General features: G+C 45.6%; 1 protein-coding gene across 1 annotated transcript; it reads left to right on the top strand.

Annotated features, from left to right (window-relative positions):
• Positions 1-17,160: 17,160 nt before the first annotated feature.
• Positions 17,161-18,876, top strand: LYZ (lysozyme). The gene is made up of 4 exons (XM_058039787.1): positions 17,161-17,359; positions 17,699-17,857; positions 18,095-18,173; positions 18,588-18,876. Exons 1-4 carry the CDS (start codon positions 17,206-17,208, stop codon positions 18,646-18,648), a joined length of 453 nt encoding a protein of 150 aa, XP_057895770.1. The 5' UTR covers positions 17,161-17,205; the 3' UTR covers positions 18,649-18,876.
• The last annotated feature ends 604 nt before the right edge of the window (positions 18,877-19,480 follow it).

The raw sequence follows: 19,480 nt of genomic DNA, 5'->3' as shown, positions 1-19,480 counted from the left end.
ATCACAGCAGAAGATGGAGGACAAGAAGAAGGAGAAGAAGGACAGGACACACCCAGATTCCTCCATCTTGTCACTTGAACCCCCATTCTAAAACTCCAAAATTCTACTTTTTCACCCTGTGGCAAATTAACTATCATTTTACTCAAAATCTTGTGGCTTGTAAATCTTCACACAAAGTTGGTAATTGTTTCTATGGGTTAAAATCAAAGGCACAGGTGTTTTTGACTCTGTGCCAAGGTCTCTGAGCCCTTTGCCAGGGTCTCAAATCACCCAGGGCAGCCAGAGGAATGTCCTGGGTTCCAACACATGGCGACCACAGGGATCATCCAGTGCAACCCCTGCTCTGCACAGACACCCCCAAATCCCACCCTGGGCACTGCTGAGAGCATTGTCCAAACCCTCCTGGGGCCCTGGCACCTCGGGGATGTGCCCATTCCCTGGGAGCACAACCTGGGCTCCAGATTTGATTATTAGTTCAGGTTTACGAGATATAAATTTTGTAGTAAAAAAGGAAAATGTTGGTAGCCATCATATTTTCTGAAAAATCCTTTCCTTAGGATTTTTCCTCCTGAGAAGCTGTGAGGCCTCAGGGACAAAATGTCAACAATGGTTATCTGCTGCTGTGGAATGCAACAGGTGGATTTTGATTAGCCCATGTTGGTTGTTTCTAATTAATGGCCAATCACAGTCAGCTGGCTCGGACTCTCTGAGTCACAAGCCTTTGTTATCATTCTTTCTTTTTCTATTCTTAGCTAGCCTTCTGATGAAATCCTTTCTTTTATTCTTTTAGTATAGTTTTAATATAATATATATCATAAAATAATAAATCAAGCCTGCTGAAACATGGAGTCAGATCCTCATCTCTTCCCTCATCCTCAGACTCTTGTGAACACGGTCACAAATGTTGATTGATTGCATTGGGTGTTGTACTGTGTTTATTAATTTGATATTTACAAAAATATTTTATGGACATCTGCAGTTGCAGGTGCTTCCATTCTTGTGAAGGAATGTACCAGCAGAGCTTTTTCTATTTAAATTGAGAGAAGCATTGTTTAATTTCACTTAAAATGTGCTCTTCTGCCCATTATAGCTTGGAGCAGTGGATTCTAACCTTTTAAACATTAAAAAAAAAAAAAGGCAAAACAAATCTTTGACTGTGAGTAAGTGTAGGTGGAGCACCTGAACTGGTGAAAGTCAGATAATCTCTCACTGATATCCACAATTAGCAGAGCTGTTGCAATCAAACCTAGAAATACAGAGACATTAATATTAAACACAGGCAGCTCAAGAACCCAGCAGTCAAGATGGAGAATAATTTTCTTCACTAACACATTTTTAAAATTTTATTTTTGCATCTAAAAGTGTGTAATTTAATAAATACAGATGTATTTGAAACTCAGGTACTACCACATATTTTTAATTTTATTTTTGCATTTAAAAGTTTGTAATTTAATAAACACAGATGTATTTGAAACTCAAGTCATATCCTTCCTGGTTTATGACAAGTGTGTGTCAGACAGGATTCTTCCACTTAGAGGGATGTTGAGCTGGAGTGGAAAAAAGATTTAATGGAACAAATGTGAAAGAATAAAAAGCAATAAAAGGGCTTCTCTTTTGCCTGTTGGGTGGTATGAAAATTCCAGCAATGAAATCCCTCCTGGCTCTGAGGGAGCAGTGAAATGTCCTTTATTTAGGAATTTTTGATGTATAGTTACAAAATAGAGCAGAACCTCACTGGAAAATGTTTCTCCTGCCATGGCTGTGATCTGTTGGGAGTGAGCAGGGACAGCTGCAGGTACAGGTGAAGGTGAATGTGGCACTGCAGAATCTCCCCTTACAGCTGCAGGGCTCAGGGGCAGCAGCAGTTGTGCAAGATTCCCAATATTTCCTGTTTCTGCATCAGGAGAAAGCCAGAAAACCATCAGGGCCAAAGAGCTTTTTGCTGAAGCAAAGGGTGGAAGAAATATCTTGGTAGAGCGCAGTGAATATCTTGGTGGAGATTTAATTTTAATTTTTTTAAATTTTATTTTAAATTTAGTTTTTTAAATTTTAATTTTATTTTAAATATAGTTTTTTTAAAATATAATTTTATTTAAAATTTAGGTTTTGGGGGTTTTTTTTGTATTTTTTTTTTTAGAAGCTTAATTCTGCGCTGAGGTGAAAGTCAGCTGGAAGTCACACCTGCTGGCCTTTTTCTCCTTAGTTCTTCCTCAGTTCCTTCTCCCCTCTGTCTGAAGAACTGCAGGGCTGACCCAGCCAGGGTGTCTGACCAGCCCAACACAAGGTGTCATTCCCAAACAGGTGGAAACTTCAACCAGAGCAAAAGCTGCTGAGAAAGTCATGAATCATATCCCATTCTGCAAGTCAAATTCTTTACTGTTTTCTCACTACTGTTGATTCAGCTGTAAATTACTTTAAAATAGCACTTAAAATGGGTAATTTTCCATACCATATATGCTTTAAAATAGCACTTAAAATGTGTAATTTTCCATACCAGCCATAAGAGAAACTTTGTGCTGAGAAGGCCTTATAAAGATATGTCAATGTTTGCATATATAGATTTTGTTTTCCTTCAGATGAAGTTATCTCTTCATTTCAAAGCTTAATGGAAAGATTTTTGGATTTATGATGATCAGGTGTACAACTGTCAGTCCTCTGCTACAGGTACAGCACAAGGACTCAAATTGTTTAAGCACTAAATTAAAGTTTACTTTCCACTTAGCTGTCATTTTCCTCCTCCCTCTTTAATCTTATCTTTAAAATGACAATTTAAATATTTGCTTAGCAGTGCCGTGTTTATCCTGTTAAGATAATCTGCTTATCTGAGAAGGAGAAAGCTGAGATGACCAAGAAATCTGTGAGGAGCAGGAGGCCTCCAAGAGAGCTGGACTTTGAACAAGGACTGAGTGGACAAGGGAGAACAGATTTAAGCTGAAAGATGGCAGATTTAAATTGATTTTAGTAAGAAATTCCTCCCTGTGAGGGTGGGCAGGCCCTGGCACAGGTGCCCAGAGCAGCTGGGGCTGCCCCTGGATCCCTGGCAGTGCCCAGGGCCAGGCTGGACAGGGCTGGGACCAACCTGGAGCAGTGAAAGTGTCCCTGCCATGGCATCATCCCACAAGATGATCTCCTGTGGGAAATGAATTTGTAAAGATTCCCAACACCTGACAGAAGGCTCACATGGAATAGCACAGACATTGCTGAGAGAGAAATTGAACTACTTTCAAAGCATGGCCTTGCAAATAAGACCAGACACGTTGGAGAAATAGAACTATGAAAGATGCATTGTAGTAGGACCCACGAGGGATAATTTTAGATGATTTGCTTTAAAGCATTTACAGCTTTTTATGCTTTATAATATATTGTAATTAGGAAATAATTGGCTTCTGATTGTGATGGTGTGAATTATAACATCTGTGTTGTCTCACCCTTCACATGAGACTGAAAATGGAATAAAAGCTTTTAAAACACCTCTCAGTTGCCCCATCTCTGGGTCAGAAAAGGCATAATCCAACAGTCTCCCTGGTCTCTCCCAACCCAAACTCTTCTGGGGTTCTAGTTTATGTTTTTCAGTTGGCCAAAGCTGAGGAGGGGGAGAAGAAAGAGAAGCACAAGAGCTCAGCTCCCTAAGGAGGGTTTAGAGGGTGAAGAAAACCATCCCAATGAGGTTCAGAGTGGACCCTTGTGCTTTCTAACCTCCACACAAATCCTGGATTCAGCTAGGTCTAATCTTAGACTATGACAATGGTTTATGTTTAATGAAAGTATCTATACAAAATTTATAGCAGTTAATACTGAACAGCTACATGGATTTTTTTATTAATTCAGCATGCCATCAGTCACTTACTGAGGATCTGTTGGAACTAAGAAATCTCTCTTGGGCATGGAAGGACCTCTTATTGTAGGAAAGGGATCTGAAACCTTGAGTGGTGCTCCAGTTCAAGGGGAGTCACTGCTATGCAGCCCAGCTGCCACTCAGGGACTGCTCAAATTTGGCTTATCCTGGTGACAATATTTATTGGAGTGAAATAGTTGGCTGCTAGTCAGTAGTTTAGAGAAGATAGATGTCTTTGTTTTAGCTCTGTTATCTCCTTCTGTACTTTAGTTATTTTCCACTTTGGGGCTTTGAAACCACCTTTAAAAATATTTTTGCTTCACTTCCTTGTACCTGAGCCAGGAGCATTCCAGCTCTCAAATCCACCACAGGGCGTGGGGCCCTTTTCTCCATAGCTGGTCTGATCCAAAGTACAGCTGAGGGTCAGGTGTATCCACGAGAGGCACCATAATATTTATAAAATTGCCTTGGGGCCTCTTGCCATCTCTCTCTCTGTCACTGGTTATGTTCCTGTATTTCCAAATTTTTTTTTAATAGACAGGAGAGTTTTCTTCTAATGACAAAATTCAGTGTCAGCACATGAATGGTTTACAAATGGAGATGAGAGCTGAGACAAGTCCTGCTTCTGACTCAGATTTCTGGCAGTAGCTCTGTTTGAGGTGGCCTGCACCCCAAATGTCTCTCATTTGCAAGTTCTTAAGAATGGGCAATTAGGTCTATTACAAAATGAATTATTTAGTGAATAGACACAAGATTAACAGATTTAGGATTTTTAACAGACTGCTTACTGCACAGGATGAAACAAAACCAACTGCTAGTAGATGAAAAGATTCCTATATTACAGCTAGTGAAGAAATAGTATAAATCAGGAGTCAATGTAATTTAGCATGGAATTGATAAGGGACTACACATAAAGTCTTTTCAACTCAGTTCCTGGGAAAATATCTGCAGAATTTGTGCCCAAACTCTGGGAAGAAATCCTTCACATTTCCAAGGTGTGTATAGGAGATTTCTGTCTCCATTAAAGTTTGTGCAGCTTTTATAGTTTGTAAATAACAAAGACCAAGAGTCTGAGCCAGCCGACTGTGATTGGCCATTAATTAAAAACAACCACATGAGACCAATCACAGATGCACCTGTTGCATTCCACAGCAGCAGATAATCATTGTTTACATTTTGTTCCTGAGGCCTCTCACATTCTCAGGAGAAAAAATCCTGACAAAGGGATTTTTCAGAAAATACATCAGTGACGGTGGTGGGATGAACCATCTCACCTTCAGGCAGAGCTCCCAGCACTCTCTTTTACAAACCACAATGGGGATGTGCAGAGGCACAGTTCCACCCTGGGCACCCCAATTGTGAAAGCAGAGGCAGCACAGCTGTGAGGTCAGAGCCTGCCCAGCCCTGTGGCAGGGGACAGAACCCAGAGGGGCTGTGTGGCTGTCACGCTGGGCACACACCACCTCCTGCTGCAGCTGGGCAGGCAGCTGAGCCCAGGGGGACAGGGAGGAGAAAAGCTCACCAGGAAAACCACTGGAATCATCCAAAGCACTGGCAGAGGTGACTGGAGCTCAGAAACTGCACCATGAGCTGGTACGAAGCGGCTGCTCCTGCCCAGGGTGTCAGGCTGGAGCAGCAGGAGGGATGTGATTGTCACAGGGGTTGGGGCAGCATGGGGAAGCTGACAGGTTTGCTGAAGACCAACCTGTGATGTGTGAAGTCCCCTTTCTGTGGGGATGGAAGAAGAGAAGAGGCTCAGGAGACAGGCATAACTTTTCTCTGGTTTCTTTTCCAAGGGATGTTGTTCAGGCTTATCTGGCAGGTGCCTTTGTCTCCTCAGGGAGAAATTTTCTGAGCCCATGCCATCCTCACAGAGTGCAAACTACACTGTCCTGCTGTGGGCAGGGGCAGGATGGGAATGTCTGAGGGGCAGTGCAAGCACAGGGGAGAGCAGAGGGTGTCCCTCACTGCTTGTGCTGTGGGCAGGCTCAGGCAGAGCAAAGCCCCCTGGCAGTGCCTGGGAGCCTGGGCCTCCACTTTAGCTGCAGAAGGACAAACTGCTGTGGAGCCAAGCACTCAGGGGAGAGCCAAGCATCTGCAGGGGAAGGGATTTCCCACCTCTGGCAAGAGACTGTGCAGGTGTGGGAGAGCCCTGGGACCAAAATCAGGCAAAGCTCCTGTGCTTCCTTGTGGTTATTAATTGTTGTGGTGTTGTGGTGGTCTCCAGGATGAAGTGAGAGATGAGAATTGACTCCAAGTTCTTAGAAGGCTGATGATTATATTATATTACATTACATTACATTACATTACATTACATTACATTACATTACTAAAACTACACTAAAGAAAGAGAAAGGACACATCAGAAGGCTCGCAAACAATGAATAATAAAAACCTGTGACTGACCAGAGTCCTGACACAGCTGGACTGAGATTGGTCATTAATCAAAAACAATTCACATGGAACCAATCAAAGATGTACTTGTTGGTAAACAACTTCCAAACCACATTCTAAGCAATCAGATAATTATTGTTTACATTTTGTTTCTGAAGCTTCTCAGGAGAAAAATTCTAGCGAAGGGATTTTTCATAAAATATAACAATAACACTTCCTTGCTGTGAAGGGGTTTGCCTGAGGCTGGGTAATTGACAGCCTCAGGACTCCCTCTCTTTCAGGCAAAAGATGCTGCAGCTGAAGAAGAGCATTAAAGTCATCTTGTTGCTCTCAGTGGCTCTTGGTGAGTTTTCATTGGCAAACAACTGAGAGTGACAGCCTGGCTGTGCTGGATCCCAGCTTTCCTTCAGGGCCATCATGTGTGGAAGCTCCTGTGGCCCAGAGGGTGCCCTTGAGTGGCTTTGGGACCACCAGCAAGACCCTCAGGCAGTCTCACAGCCATGCTCTGGCTGCTGGACTGAGCAGCTTGCTGCCAGGTTGGGAGAGAAGGGCGTGGGTATTTCCAAAGCTGAGCTGGGGATGCCCAGAAGGGAGTTACAGTGCAAGGAGAGGGGTGGGCAGGTCCTTCCCCAGCCCCTACAGCCTGGTCCTGGTGCTGACTGAAGTGAGGGGAAACAGGGAGTGGAATTGGGGCCACGAGCACTGCAGACCACTCTGCCGTGTCCCTGAAGCCTCTCAGCCAGAGGAAAATCCTCTCAGCACCCTCACTCCTCACCCCTGAGCTCACCTGCTGCTGACCCCCAGGGCAGCAGGGAGCAGACAATGGGCCCTGGGGCTGGCTGCAAACCCCACCCCAGTGCCTGGTGCTGTGAATTGCAGGTGGCTTCTGTGGGACTGCCCTGTCAGAATGGTCACCATGGACAAAGGAACTCCTGGAGGTTAGTGACTGTGGTGGGACAGGCACCTCCTGCACGGCATGTTGCTGATGGTGGATAAATCTGAGGCTCTTCTGCTCCTACACAGCACCACCCAAAGAAGAAGCAGATTGTGTAGTCTGCCCTGGGAGCCATGGTGTCTCTGGCAGTAAATGTTCCAATCGAGATTTTGGTGGCTCTGGCAGTAAATGTTCTAATTGAGATTTTGGTGGCTCTGGCAGTAAATGTTCTAATCAAGATTTTGGTGGATCTGGCAGTAGATGTTCTAATCGCAATTTTGGTGGCTCTGGCAGTAGATGTTCTAATCAAGCATTTGGTGGCTCTGTCAGTAAATGTTCTAATCGAGATTTTGGTGTCTCTGGCAGTAAATGTTCTAATCGAGATTTTGGTGGCTCTGGCAGTGGATGTTCTAATCGAGATTTTGGTGGCTCTGTCAGTAAATGTTCTAATCGAGATTTTGGTGGCTCTGGCAGTGGATGTTCTAATTGAGATTTTGGTGGCTCTGGCAGTAGATGTTCTAATCGAGATTTTGGTGTCTCTGGCAGTAGATGTTCTAATCGAGATTTTGGTGGCTCTGGCAGTAGATGTTCTAATGAAGATTTTTCTCTTTCAGAAGATGCAAAGTGTATGTCCATCAGGACTGACAGCTTTCTGGTAAGAGAGATTTCCTGAACTGGAACTGTGTCTGTGTAGAATGTCAGCTGACCTTGTGCTTCCTGTGCTCAGTTTCCAAACACAAAAGGCTCCTGTTCTTCTTTCCTGCCTTCGCCTTTTGCTCAGCTTGGGCTGGAAAGAAGCACAGCAAAGCAGGGAAAGCCCATGTGTCTGTTCACTGAGCTCAGGTGCTTCACAGAAGGAATGGGCTGCTTTGGCAAGATCTGCTTTTCTGTTCCTGCAGGAATTCACACACTTTGATTGAAACTCAAAAGTTGCAGAATCTGCTGGAAGAGGTCGCTCAGCTGAGGGTGGAGATCAGTGCTTTGAAGGTGACCCTGCCATTTTGGGGAAAGAGAACAGAAAGAGCCATTTTGGGGCTGGGCAGAGCCCCCAGGAAAGCTCTCCTTGGTATTGTTGGTGGGGTCAGAACATTGTGGCCACAGACCCAGTTCCTCAACCCTTGTGGCTCCATCAGCAGCACAGTTTGCCAGCTCTGTGGGCACGGCTGGCCATGCTCAGCTGGCACTGAGCTCTGCCTCTGTGGGTGCTGGCAGCCTGCTGAACTGTCCTCTCCTGTTTGCTCATGGCTTTCCCAGGAGCTGAGCCAGATAGCTTTGGAACCCTGTGTCAGGACAAACTGGGCCCTCAAGAGCACTGGTAAGGACACAAGCAGCCCGGTCTCCCTGCCCTGTGCCTGTCTGTGTCCTGCCACAGCCTCCAGAGGCTGCTGTCATTGTCCCCCAGGGCAGGGTGATGCAGGCAGGACAGGTGGACATGGAGCTGCCCAGGGGCACCAGAAAGGCTGTCTGAGCACCAAGCCCTGCCAGTGTGCAGCTGCTTGCAACCATTTCCTCTCCCTCCCTTACAGGAGCCACCATTGACACACAAAGAACTTCCCAGACCTATGACTGCAAAGAGAGTTTTCTCTGCAGGATTTTACGCTTCTTCTGGGCTGCCAGCCCTCCTGATACTATCCTGCAGGTATCTTAGCAGAAATCACCACTTTTCTTCTCTCCTGTGAGTTTGGGAACCATTCCTGGGGGCTCTCCCCTCAGCCCAGTGGTACTGATGAAGCCCACAGCAGATTGGATTCCTGAAACCAAAGCTGGAGCACAGGGCTGGGTTTCCTCAGTAGCAGTGGCTTCTCTGCAGAGGGGAGTGGAGCCAAACTGAGCTCTGCTGCTGCATTCTGCCCACACTCCTTGGCCACAGCTGCTGAAAGGATTTCTTTCTACCTGGTGAACCTGTCTCCACTGTCAACCCTAAGAAGTGCCTTCCAGGGTGGGAGGTGGGAGGAGGAGGGATGCCCTACAGTCCCTGGGCAGAGCTGTTTCTGCTGAGTAGGATGGTTTCATAACCAGTATTCTCTGTTCTGCCATGATGAGGCCACCTTGGCAGGCAGGGAAGTTCTGCCTCTGTCCATTTCCTCACAGCTCCTTATTTCCAAGCTGAAATAGAGCCCACAGACATGTCAGCCCCAATGCTTCAACCCAGGGTGGCCCACACATCACTGCTCTTGCATTCTGTTGCAGCCAAATGTTTTCCCAGGAAACTGCTGGGCTTTCAAAGGCCATCAGGGCCAGGTTGTCATCAAGCTGCCAGCACGAGTCTACCTGACTGCCATCACACTGCAGCACATCTCCAAAGACGCCTCTCCAAGTGGGACCATCATCAGTGCCCCCAAAGACATTGCTGTCTTTGTAAGTCTGCTGGGCCCTTCTGCTGGGGGTCTGGCCCTGGTGGGAGATCAGGGCAAGGTTTTATTTTGGTGCATCCTCTGAGCTTTGTGACTGCTGTGCTCAGTGCAACACTTCAAGGGCTCAAGAGTCTCGGGATTTCTGCTGGTCGGAGTGACCCCAAGATGTGTACAAGTCTGTTTTCCCAGCCCAGCATTTGAAGAAGGAGTCAAGATTCTTCTGTTCTCATTCTCAAGCTTGTTTATTATTTCTTACCTATAACATCCTTTCTCTGGCCTGCTGAGGGCTGTTCAGCAGGTCAGACAGAGGCTCACTGACCGCCCTCGGAGGCGGTGTTGTCTTTTATACTAAAAACTACCTGTACAATATTTACAATAACTTCCCAATACCTATCACCTGTGTTAGACAGTAAGTTTCTACCTTAAACCAATCCAAAAGTGCCAGCATCACAGCAGAAGATGGAGGCCAAGAAGAAGGAGAAAGGCTGGACACACCCAGATTCCTCCATCTTGCCTCCTGAACCCCCATTCTAAAAACCCCAAAAATCCATTTTTCACCCCATGACAAACTATTATTCTACTTATTATCTCTTGACTTGTAATTCTTCATATAAAGGTGGTAATTTGCTCCATGGGTCAAAATCAAAGTCTCAGGCATCTTGGGCTCTGTGCCAAGGTCTCTGAGCCCCCTGGCAGGGGCTGGAGCCATCCAGGACAGCCAGAGAGATGTCCTGAGTTCTGACCCAAGAAGTCCATTCTTCTTGAGACTCCTTCTGGCCAAGCACCTAGGAGCTCTTGACCAAAATGCAAGGCAGAGACTGAGCTCTACCCTGAGAGCTTCCCTACCCAAGTGCCAGAGGCCTGGGAGAGGCTGACCCAAGTCTGTACTTTCTCTCTTTGTGGGGCTGAGCCTGACTCACTCTCCTTGTGCTTTGCTCCCAAGGGAGTGGATGCAGACAGAGAAGAGGAAACTCTCCTGGGCATGTTCACCTTCGATGTGGAAAAAAACCCCACACAGACTTTCCCTCTGAAGGTATGCTCCACACATGGGGGCCAGGAGTAAAACAGGTTTGCTTGCAAGTCTGATGCTGGGATGGTGCCAATGTTTCTTCCCTGGGCAGAGAGTCCTGGGTTGCTGATGAAGGAGATGTGGTGTGGCTTGGAGAGCTGAGTAGGATGTGGTTGTGGTGGCTGAAGGACAGGGTCAGGCCCATGGCAACACAGCTCCTGAGAGATCCCTGGCTGCAGGCACTGCCTTCAGAAAAGACAAATGGACATGCAGCCACACCAGCCAAACAAACAGACCTTGTGGCATGGAGAAATGGGGACAAATGGTGGCAAAAGCCATCAGGCATCACTGTTGTTCCACTCTGTGCCCTGCTGACAGGCTGGACAGTGTCGCCCTGCACAGAATGCCCCTTCTCTCCCATTGCTCTCAGTCTGCCAGGAGGAAGGCAGGCAGAGGGCATGGTGGGGGCTCAGTGGGGTGACACACAGTTGGGGTGACACAGCAGTGGGGTGACACACCAGAAGGGTGACACAGCAGTGGAGTGACACACAGCAGTGGGGTGACACACAGTTGGGTAACAGCAGTGGGGTAACGACAGTGGGGTAACAGCAGTGGGGCGACACACAGTGGAGTGACACAGCAGTGGGGTAGCACACAGTGGGGTAACACAGTTGGGGGTGACACACAGTGGAGTAACACAGTAGTGGGGTGACACAGTAGTGGGGTAACACAGTTGGGGTGACACACAGTTGGGTAACACAAAGTGGGGTGACACACCAGTCCCATGCACAGGAGCATGTCCCCAGCCCCTCTGTCAGCACAGAGCAAGGGACAGAGGGAAAGGAGGAGCTGGGCCAGCATGCAGAGGGTGCCAAGTGCCTTCCCTTGCCCCCAGCCTCCCCAGCAGCCCTTGTAGCAGCTTCAGATCTCTGTTGCTTCTCCCAGCTTCTTTTGGGAGCTTGTTCCTGAGCAGAAACAGGGCTGGCAGGGTGACACTGATTTCATTGTTGATTTTAACACCCCCTTTTTCCCTCTACCCAGAACATGCTGCTCCCCAGAGCCTTTTCACATGTCAAACTACTTGTGAAAAGCAACTGGGGAAACCCGTGGTATACCTGCATTTACCGAGTGAAGGTTCATGGAAAGATGGAAAACCAGAAAGCCTCAACCCAGGGCCAAGATAAATAAGAAAAGACAAAAGAAGAAGAAAGGGCAGGGGGAAGAAGGGAAATGGGGAAAATGATGTGGCATCCCAATGTTGATTTTAGACTCTGCATGTGGGACTGTGTCAGGTGAGTTTTAGGTAAGGTATAAGGAATTATAGAATCATTTAATCCCCTCTGTTGAAAGGGACCCACAAGGATCATCAAGTTCAACTCTAGGTCCTACACAGGACGACTCCAACAACCACACCATGTGTCTGGCAGCTGGCTCAGTGCTGTGACCAGTTCTCTGGGAAGCCTGTTCCAGTGCCCAGCCATCCTCTGAGTGAAGAACCTGGGTAAAGAACCTTCTGTGTGAAGAACCTTCTGGGTGAATCAGAGTCTGCTGAGTTAGAGGGGACCCACAAGGATCATCAGGAGTAAATCCTGCAACTCCTGGCCCTGCACAGGACAGCCCCAACAACCCCACCATGTGTCTGGCAGCTGGCTTGGTGCTGTAGCCAATTCACTGGGGAATCTGTTCCAGTACCTGACCACGTTCTGGGTTCTGGTTCTTCACCCAGAAGGTTCTTCATTCAGAAGGAGAAGGTTCTTTACCCAAGGTTCCTCACCTGTTTCTTCTGGACAGTTACAGGCTCTTCAGGACAGAAGAGGTGCAGGGGTGCCTTCCATGTCAGGGGTTCCATGATTCTATGATTCTATGATTCTGTGACCAGTTGTTGCCAACCCATCTCTTGTAAACCCCTGACACAGTGCTGTGTATGTCCTATCCCAGAAGCAGAGTGGAAGCCACAGGTCCAAGGTTTTAGACAATGGCAGAATGCATGGGAACCTCTACTCCTTGCCCATGACACACTAATTTGTGCCAGAGTCTTGCACTATTGACTAAAACAAATAAAGCCATCAATCCTGGGAATTGAACTTCAACCTTTGTTTGATGAGTAGAACTGTAAGCAGTAAATAAGAAAGCAAAGGATGGGGATTCCACCACCTCCATGGGCAGCTCCTTCCAAGGCCTGAGCACCTTCCCATGGGGAAATTCCTGCTGATGTCCAACTTGCCCCTTCCCTGGCACAGCTTGAGGCCCTTCCCTCTCCTCCTGTCCCTGTTCCTGAGAGCCCAGCCTGACCCCTCAGCTGTCCCATCCTGTCAGGGGTTGAGCAGAGCCAGAAGGTCCCCTCTGAGCCTCCAGGCTGAGCCCCTTTCCAGGTCCCTCAGCTGCTCTTCATCAGACTTATGGCACATGACTTTTAGCTAGGAATTCTCTGCAAACCCCTTTGTAACAACCTCATGCTGGTTTATTGTCACTTAGTTAATCCAGTACAGGGATTTAATTTTTTTGTTACCAAAAATTCAGTAAAAAAAAAACAAACCTCCTTAACACCAATGTAGCATTAAAAAGCAGCATTCTTTATTCAGCCAGATGCACAGGGGGATAATTCCTCCCAAAGCTGTGCATGCTGAGTGCAGGAAAGTTTCTGTTTATATTCTGTATTTTTTATACATATTCATTGATTGTCCCAGACTAAACATACATATGATACATATGATTATACATATGATTTTTATACATATATTTTTTCATATATGCATATGATTTCCCCAAAATCATTAACATATTTCCCCTTCATGCATTCATTCTTCAGTCCTGGGGGGTGTCTCTGGTGGACCCTGGTGGTTGTGGACCCCAATGTTCCAGGTGACCTCGCTGAGCTGGCAGGACGCTGAGGCTGGTGAATTTCCAGTCTCCTTACACAATGGGCATTGTGCAGTTTCCATAGGCCAGTCATTCTGGAACAAGCTTTGTGTTAGCTCACCAGGTGTAGGCCATTTATTATCTGCTAACAATTTTATTTATGGCATTATCTTCATCCTTCCCGTTAACTCACAGTCTCAAATTTAAAAAGGCAGGACTTTAAAGTGAGGTAATTACATTTTTAGTACTCCCATGCAAAAAAAAAAAAAAAAATCAACTCAGAGAAAAAATATTTTTCCACATGACCAATTTATGGAAGTAGCTCACTCTGCTCAGCTGAGCTTCAAGTCTAAGTTGCTGGGGAATCCCCTGGCAGCAAAAGCTCTAACAAGTGTCACTGTCACCTCCCTCCTCCCTTATGAATCAGACAAGTAAAGCAATCCTAAAAAGCACCAGTGACTAGTAAGGAAGCCAACTTCAAACTGTGGCACAGAAAGAGCAGTGAACAGCTGAGCAGTGAACCCTGCTGCAACTAAAAGCTATTCAGGTGTTACATTTCCACAAAGAATTGCCTCTGTTCCTTCAAATAATGTAGGAAAGCTATTGTTGTGAACGTTAGGCTCTTTTTTTCCATTTTAATTCTTATCTGACAGCTGAATCTCAAGTTGTGCAAAACTTTGTTTAGAAAGTCCAACCTTCTATACAAAGTGGGTCTTGGAAACAAATTCTGGACTATGCAAGGGTAAATAAAATAACAAATACATATTTCACAGTTATTTACAAATTTTGTAATAGCTGTCACTCCTTTAAGAACCATTTACTCAAGTGTAAAGCCAAGCACTGTAAATTTACACTAAACAAACTGTCTCCAGGAAACACATTCTAAAAGTGCCTTAGTAAAGGAGATCCCTTTCCCAGAAAAAATAAAAACTTGCCTGGAATAAACCACAGTTGTCACTGAAAATGTGGGAAAAACAAAATTCTCCAACAAAGTTTTTAGTTTTAGAGAATCAATGCATTACATCATTCTGGCCAGGATATGCAACAGAAATAATTTCATCCACACAGCCTGGGTTGTGCAGAGAAAATCGATGACATACAAATTTTACCAGATTTTTCACAAACTTTATACAGTCAAAACCCATTGGTTCAAGGTTTATTGGTTCCAAGTTACACAGTTTGTAGTATTTGGTTTCTTATTGGTTACAGATCTCTCTGACTGATGCTAATTAGGTCCTCATTCTTGTCTTTCTCTTATCTATCTTTTCTCAGACCAGGTGTCTCTGACCATGTTTGGAGTTGATGGTTGATGGAGGGTGATGTTTGGAGTTGATGGTTGTTAAGACCATTCTTGATTGTTGTTACCTTTTGTGTATCTTCTGTGCTACCCCCAGCCTGCTGAGATGTTAAGCTCATCAGGCCTGGAGTGGTGAAACATTTGAAAATAAACTTCAATTCCTTTCCATTTGGGCAAAGGCAAATAAAACCCCTGATTAATGTTATACAAAATATTTTAAACTTGGCATTATTTCCAACAAGAGGGACCCCCATAAGCTCCTGACTGAGCTAGAGGGTTGTAGAGGCATGGATTCCTTACCTGGAACTCATGGCAAATGTGAAGCCTTTGCACAATTTCCTCCAACTTAGGTGTGATGGCTGTTGATGTAATAATACATAAAGAAACCAGTGAAATGATTTCTTCTGCCAGTGTCCTCTATGACTGCTAGAGAAGAAAAAAGAAGCTCTTATATTCAACATCTCACCCACAATCCCCTCCCAAAATACTCTATTAAGCCTCAATCCTTCCTTCTTCAAAGCTGTGTGGCATTGTTAGCATGAAAGGATAAAGAGCTTGCTTTGGAGCTAGAGGAGGAAATAAACCATAGAGGACCCTTTCAAGGACTGAGAACCTGAAAACATGTAGAGGAATATAATTCCTGCATCCTGAGTTTGTCAGCCAATGGTGGTTTAGCTGCCAAGCCCCACACAGACACTCCCTCACTGCCTGCCAGAAGGATCAGGGAGAGAATTAGAAGGGTTAAAGCTGGAAAATTCATGGTTGGGATAAAGACAGTTTAATATGGAAAGCAAAAGTTACACATGCAAGCAAAGCAGACCCAGGAATTCACTCCCTGTTTCCCATGGGCAGGCAGGTGTTCAGCCATCCCATGGAGAACAGGGCTCCAGGACATAGCAGTGACTTGGGAAGGCAAGCACCATCCCTGCAAACATCCCTGCCCTCCTTCCTTCTGCCCCCACTCTGTGTGCTGAGCATGGTGTCAATGGCCTGGACGTGCCTTTGGTCACTTTGGGTCACCTGTCCCAGCTCCCCACACACCCCCAGCCCCCTTGCCAGCCTGGCAGTGTGAAAAGCAGAAAAGGCCTTGGCTCAGTGTGAGCACTGCTCAGCAATAACAAAAACATCTCCATCATCATCCCTGCATTCAGCACAAATCCAAAATACAGCCCATTGCCAGCCACTGGGAGGGAAATTACCTCAGCCACACCCAGTACAGTCATCTTTTGCTATTTCTTCATCAGACACAACAATATGAGAGATCTTGCTATTCAGCTGTGCCATATCTTAGCTTTATGTCTTTGATAGCCATTGCCTCTTTTTATTTTTACCTGTCAAGATCTTTTCTTATCCTTATTTTCTTGAGCTTTTTGATGCATAGAGTAGGAGAAAGAAAACTGATGTCAAAGGCAGCCAGTGTAGTGGTAGTGACAATCTTGAGGTAGTGACAATCTTGAGGTAGTGACCAATGAAGTTAATGTCCAGTGATCAGCCATGGCTTGTAATATACAGTCCATGCAAACAAAAACATAATAAATCAGGTTTCTTTCTGTTGTATGTAGTTCATTGTTCAGAAATATTTTACAAGGGATAGTAGGAACATGAATTTAGAATATAAAGCTGGCTACTCCCTCTTCACCTCCTTTGCAGGAGGTTCTATTCAAGGACATTTTTCATGGTTGATTCTTAACTCATTGCCATTCCCAGTAAATTCTTTTTATCTCAATTTGGGATTGGAGAATGTGAGAGGAGCAGCTTGTAGACTTTTTAATGGAAGTGCTAAATTGGGGAATATTATTCCTTGACCATGACGAGGGATGCAGCCAAGACAGCTGACCCCCACTGACCACAGCATATCCCAGATCATGAGTAGTGTCCTGCTCAAAGTATAAACCTGGGGGAAGAAGAAGGAAGGAGGGGGACATTTGGAGTGATGAGGTTTGTCTTCCTGAACCACTGCTAATGTGGTGGAGCCTGGTTTCCTGGAGGTGGCTGACCATCTTCCTGCTGATGGGAAGGAGTTTTTCCTCTTTATTTCCTCTATCTTTTTCTTGCATGTGTGGCTTTTTCTTTCCCCATTAATCTGCCTGTATCCCAACCCAAAAGTTTTCTAACTTTTACCTTTTCCATCCCACCAGGGTGGGAGACCTTGAGTAACTTATCAGACTGCTGGGGTTAAACCATGACACTCAAACAAGGGAACCATAGCCATGACATTTGGAATAATATTCAACTGAGGATTGCTGGGGTGTCTGGGGAAAACACATGCCCCAGCCTTGAAGGACCAGTGAAATAGGTACTGGCACCTTCCAGGAATTTTGGAGTTGTTTTGGACTTTGTTTTGGAGTTTGGCCCACTTCCTTATTGGCTTCTTACTGTAAAGACTGCCCAGACTTCCCAGATATGCTTGCTCAACCAGCTGATCCCTCCCCCTGAGAGCACGAATAAAAGGCTGGCATTGCCAACAGTCCTGGCAGACAGGCAGATCAAGCTGCTTTGGCACATCTTGCTGTGGACTGCAAGATGAGCAAGTCAACACTCTTCCTTGGTTTTCTTGTTGTTTTCCTTAGCCTGGCTCTGCCAGGCACCCAGGGAAAAATAATTCCCAGATGTGAGATGGTGAAGATCCTACGTCGGAATGGCTTTCAAGGCTTTGAGGGCACAACTGTTGCTGACTGTGAGTATAATGAGCTGCCACAGCACCTCTCTGCCTGTACCATCTTTGTCTCTCTCAACTTCTTTTTGATCTTCCAGCAGTACTATTCTGTCCCTCCATTTCTTTGACTTCATATTTTCCTCCTCCCCTTCCTTGCTCCCTTCTATAGTTCACACAGCAAATATCCATCTAGAGCTGTGTCCTTCCAAGAACTTACCCATCCAATTCTCAAGGTTATTCTGTCACCCGTTCAATTATTCCTCCAGCACTTCATTCATCCTGGATACTTTCATATCTTTCCTCTTTTTTACCCTCAGCATTCCTTAATGCTCTCCTCTGGGATCTCTCTTCCTCCTGCAGGGATGTGCCTGGTGAAATATGAGAGTGATTATAACACAAGAGCATACAATAACAATGGTCCAAGCAGGGACTATGGCATCTTCCAGATCAACAGCAAGTACTGGTGCGACGATGGCAGGACCCCTGGCTCCAAGAATGCCTGCCACATCAGTTGCTCAAGTAAGTGGTACGACAGAACAAAGAACATTTGTTTGTTCATTCCATTAAAGCAATGGCTCTGTCCATGACACCTGCCAACAGCTGCTCTGGGCATTTCTGTCTGTGCTTCCTCCATCCATCATCTCAGTGTCCCACCCACCCTTCCTTCCTGATGGACACCTTTCCTTCTGCCAGTCTGTCCCTGCTCTTCCTCTGTCCTGCTTTCCTCCACACTGATATTTTCTCCCTTCTCCACAGAACTGCAAGATGATAACATTGAGGACGACATTCGGTGTGCCAAGAAGATTGCCCGGGAGGCTCATGGCCTCAGCCCCTGGTAAGGATATTTGCAGTTGACACTGGGGCAGAACAGATCAAAGCCAGTCCTGCTACTGACTGAGGGAGGCAGGGGGATCAATGGATGAGAAGCTGGATTTGGTGGAGTTTGGCACAGTCCTTCTCCTAAAGCTGAAAGGAGAAGATAGGAGTCCTGCCTTGCAGCATCTGCTCTAATTCCCTAATTTTCCCTCCTCTCCCAGAGCTCTCCTTTTTGTTCTCTTCCCTTTCCCCCAGCTCACTTAGATTGAGCTCCATTTATTAATTATACAAATAATTTCCATTTATTTGTAACTTTCAGAGGGATCATTGAGAGTCTTCACACAAGACTCTCAAAGATTACCCAACTCTGTTGTCATAACCAATTCAATCATAACCTAACTCCTCAAATTACAGAATGTATTTGTTTTTTCAGGTATGGCTGGAAAAACCATTGCCGGGGCAGAGACCTGAGTTCCTTTGTCAGAGGCTGCTAAATCGCTGCACAGGTGTTGATTGTTTCCTCAAGACCACCAGAGATGGAGAATGACAGCGTTTGGAGAGAGGGCCAGGGAAATGCATGGGTGGGGGGAATTAAAAGCAGTATATCATTAAGATAGAGTGGGCACTGGCTAGTGCTAACTCTGGAGGTTTTCACACTGCTACAATGCAAACAGAGAGCTTACAGCTCACAGCTTAATAAAAACAGGCATAGCAACAAGCCACTACAGAGTTTCAGCCTTGATTTACTTGCATAATCCTGACTCAAGATTTTGTTTCCCTAACAGGGTTTAGCAACATTTAGGGTTCCTCTCTCCTTTTGCTTCACCCCTCCCTGTTCTCCTTCACCCCTCCCTTCCTCCTCTCCTTCCCCTTTATTTTTTTTTTTTGCCCATTCTTATTGGAGTGTCTGTAGTGAGGAAATACAAAAATTTCATTAACATTGTGTAAGATGCGCAGAATTATGTTGTGTTATAACCAAGACAGTCACTGATTGAGACAGACTCCTGATAGAGAGAGAAAATTTACTCCTTAAATTTATCTGAGCATCTGCCCCTGCTGGTATGAGGGATAGGCACTGAAACATTTGGGCATCTGGCCTGAGGGAATACAGCATTTCTTATCATTTTTTGAGGAAGTCAATCAAACACAGCCTAGAGTGCAGGCAGCATCTCTGTGAGGAAACAATGGGTTGGAAAGGCTGTTAGGGAAGGGAAATATTTTGCTGTTTAGTTTACAAGTCCTTTTTCCAAATGAAAGCTGGATTCAGAAACAGTGCATGAATGAAAGGTGCTAACACTGAGGAAACATGCTTACTGCTTCATGTGC

Source organism: Melospiza georgiana, chromosome 23 (assembly GCF_028018845.1).
Source record: "Melospiza georgiana isolate bMelGeo1 chromosome 23, bMelGeo1.pri, whole genome shotgun sequence".
Lineage (NCBI taxonomy): Eukaryota > Metazoa > Chordata > Aves > Passeriformes > Passerellidae > Melospiza > Melospiza georgiana.
This window is presented reverse-complemented; position numbering and strand designations above follow the sequence as displayed.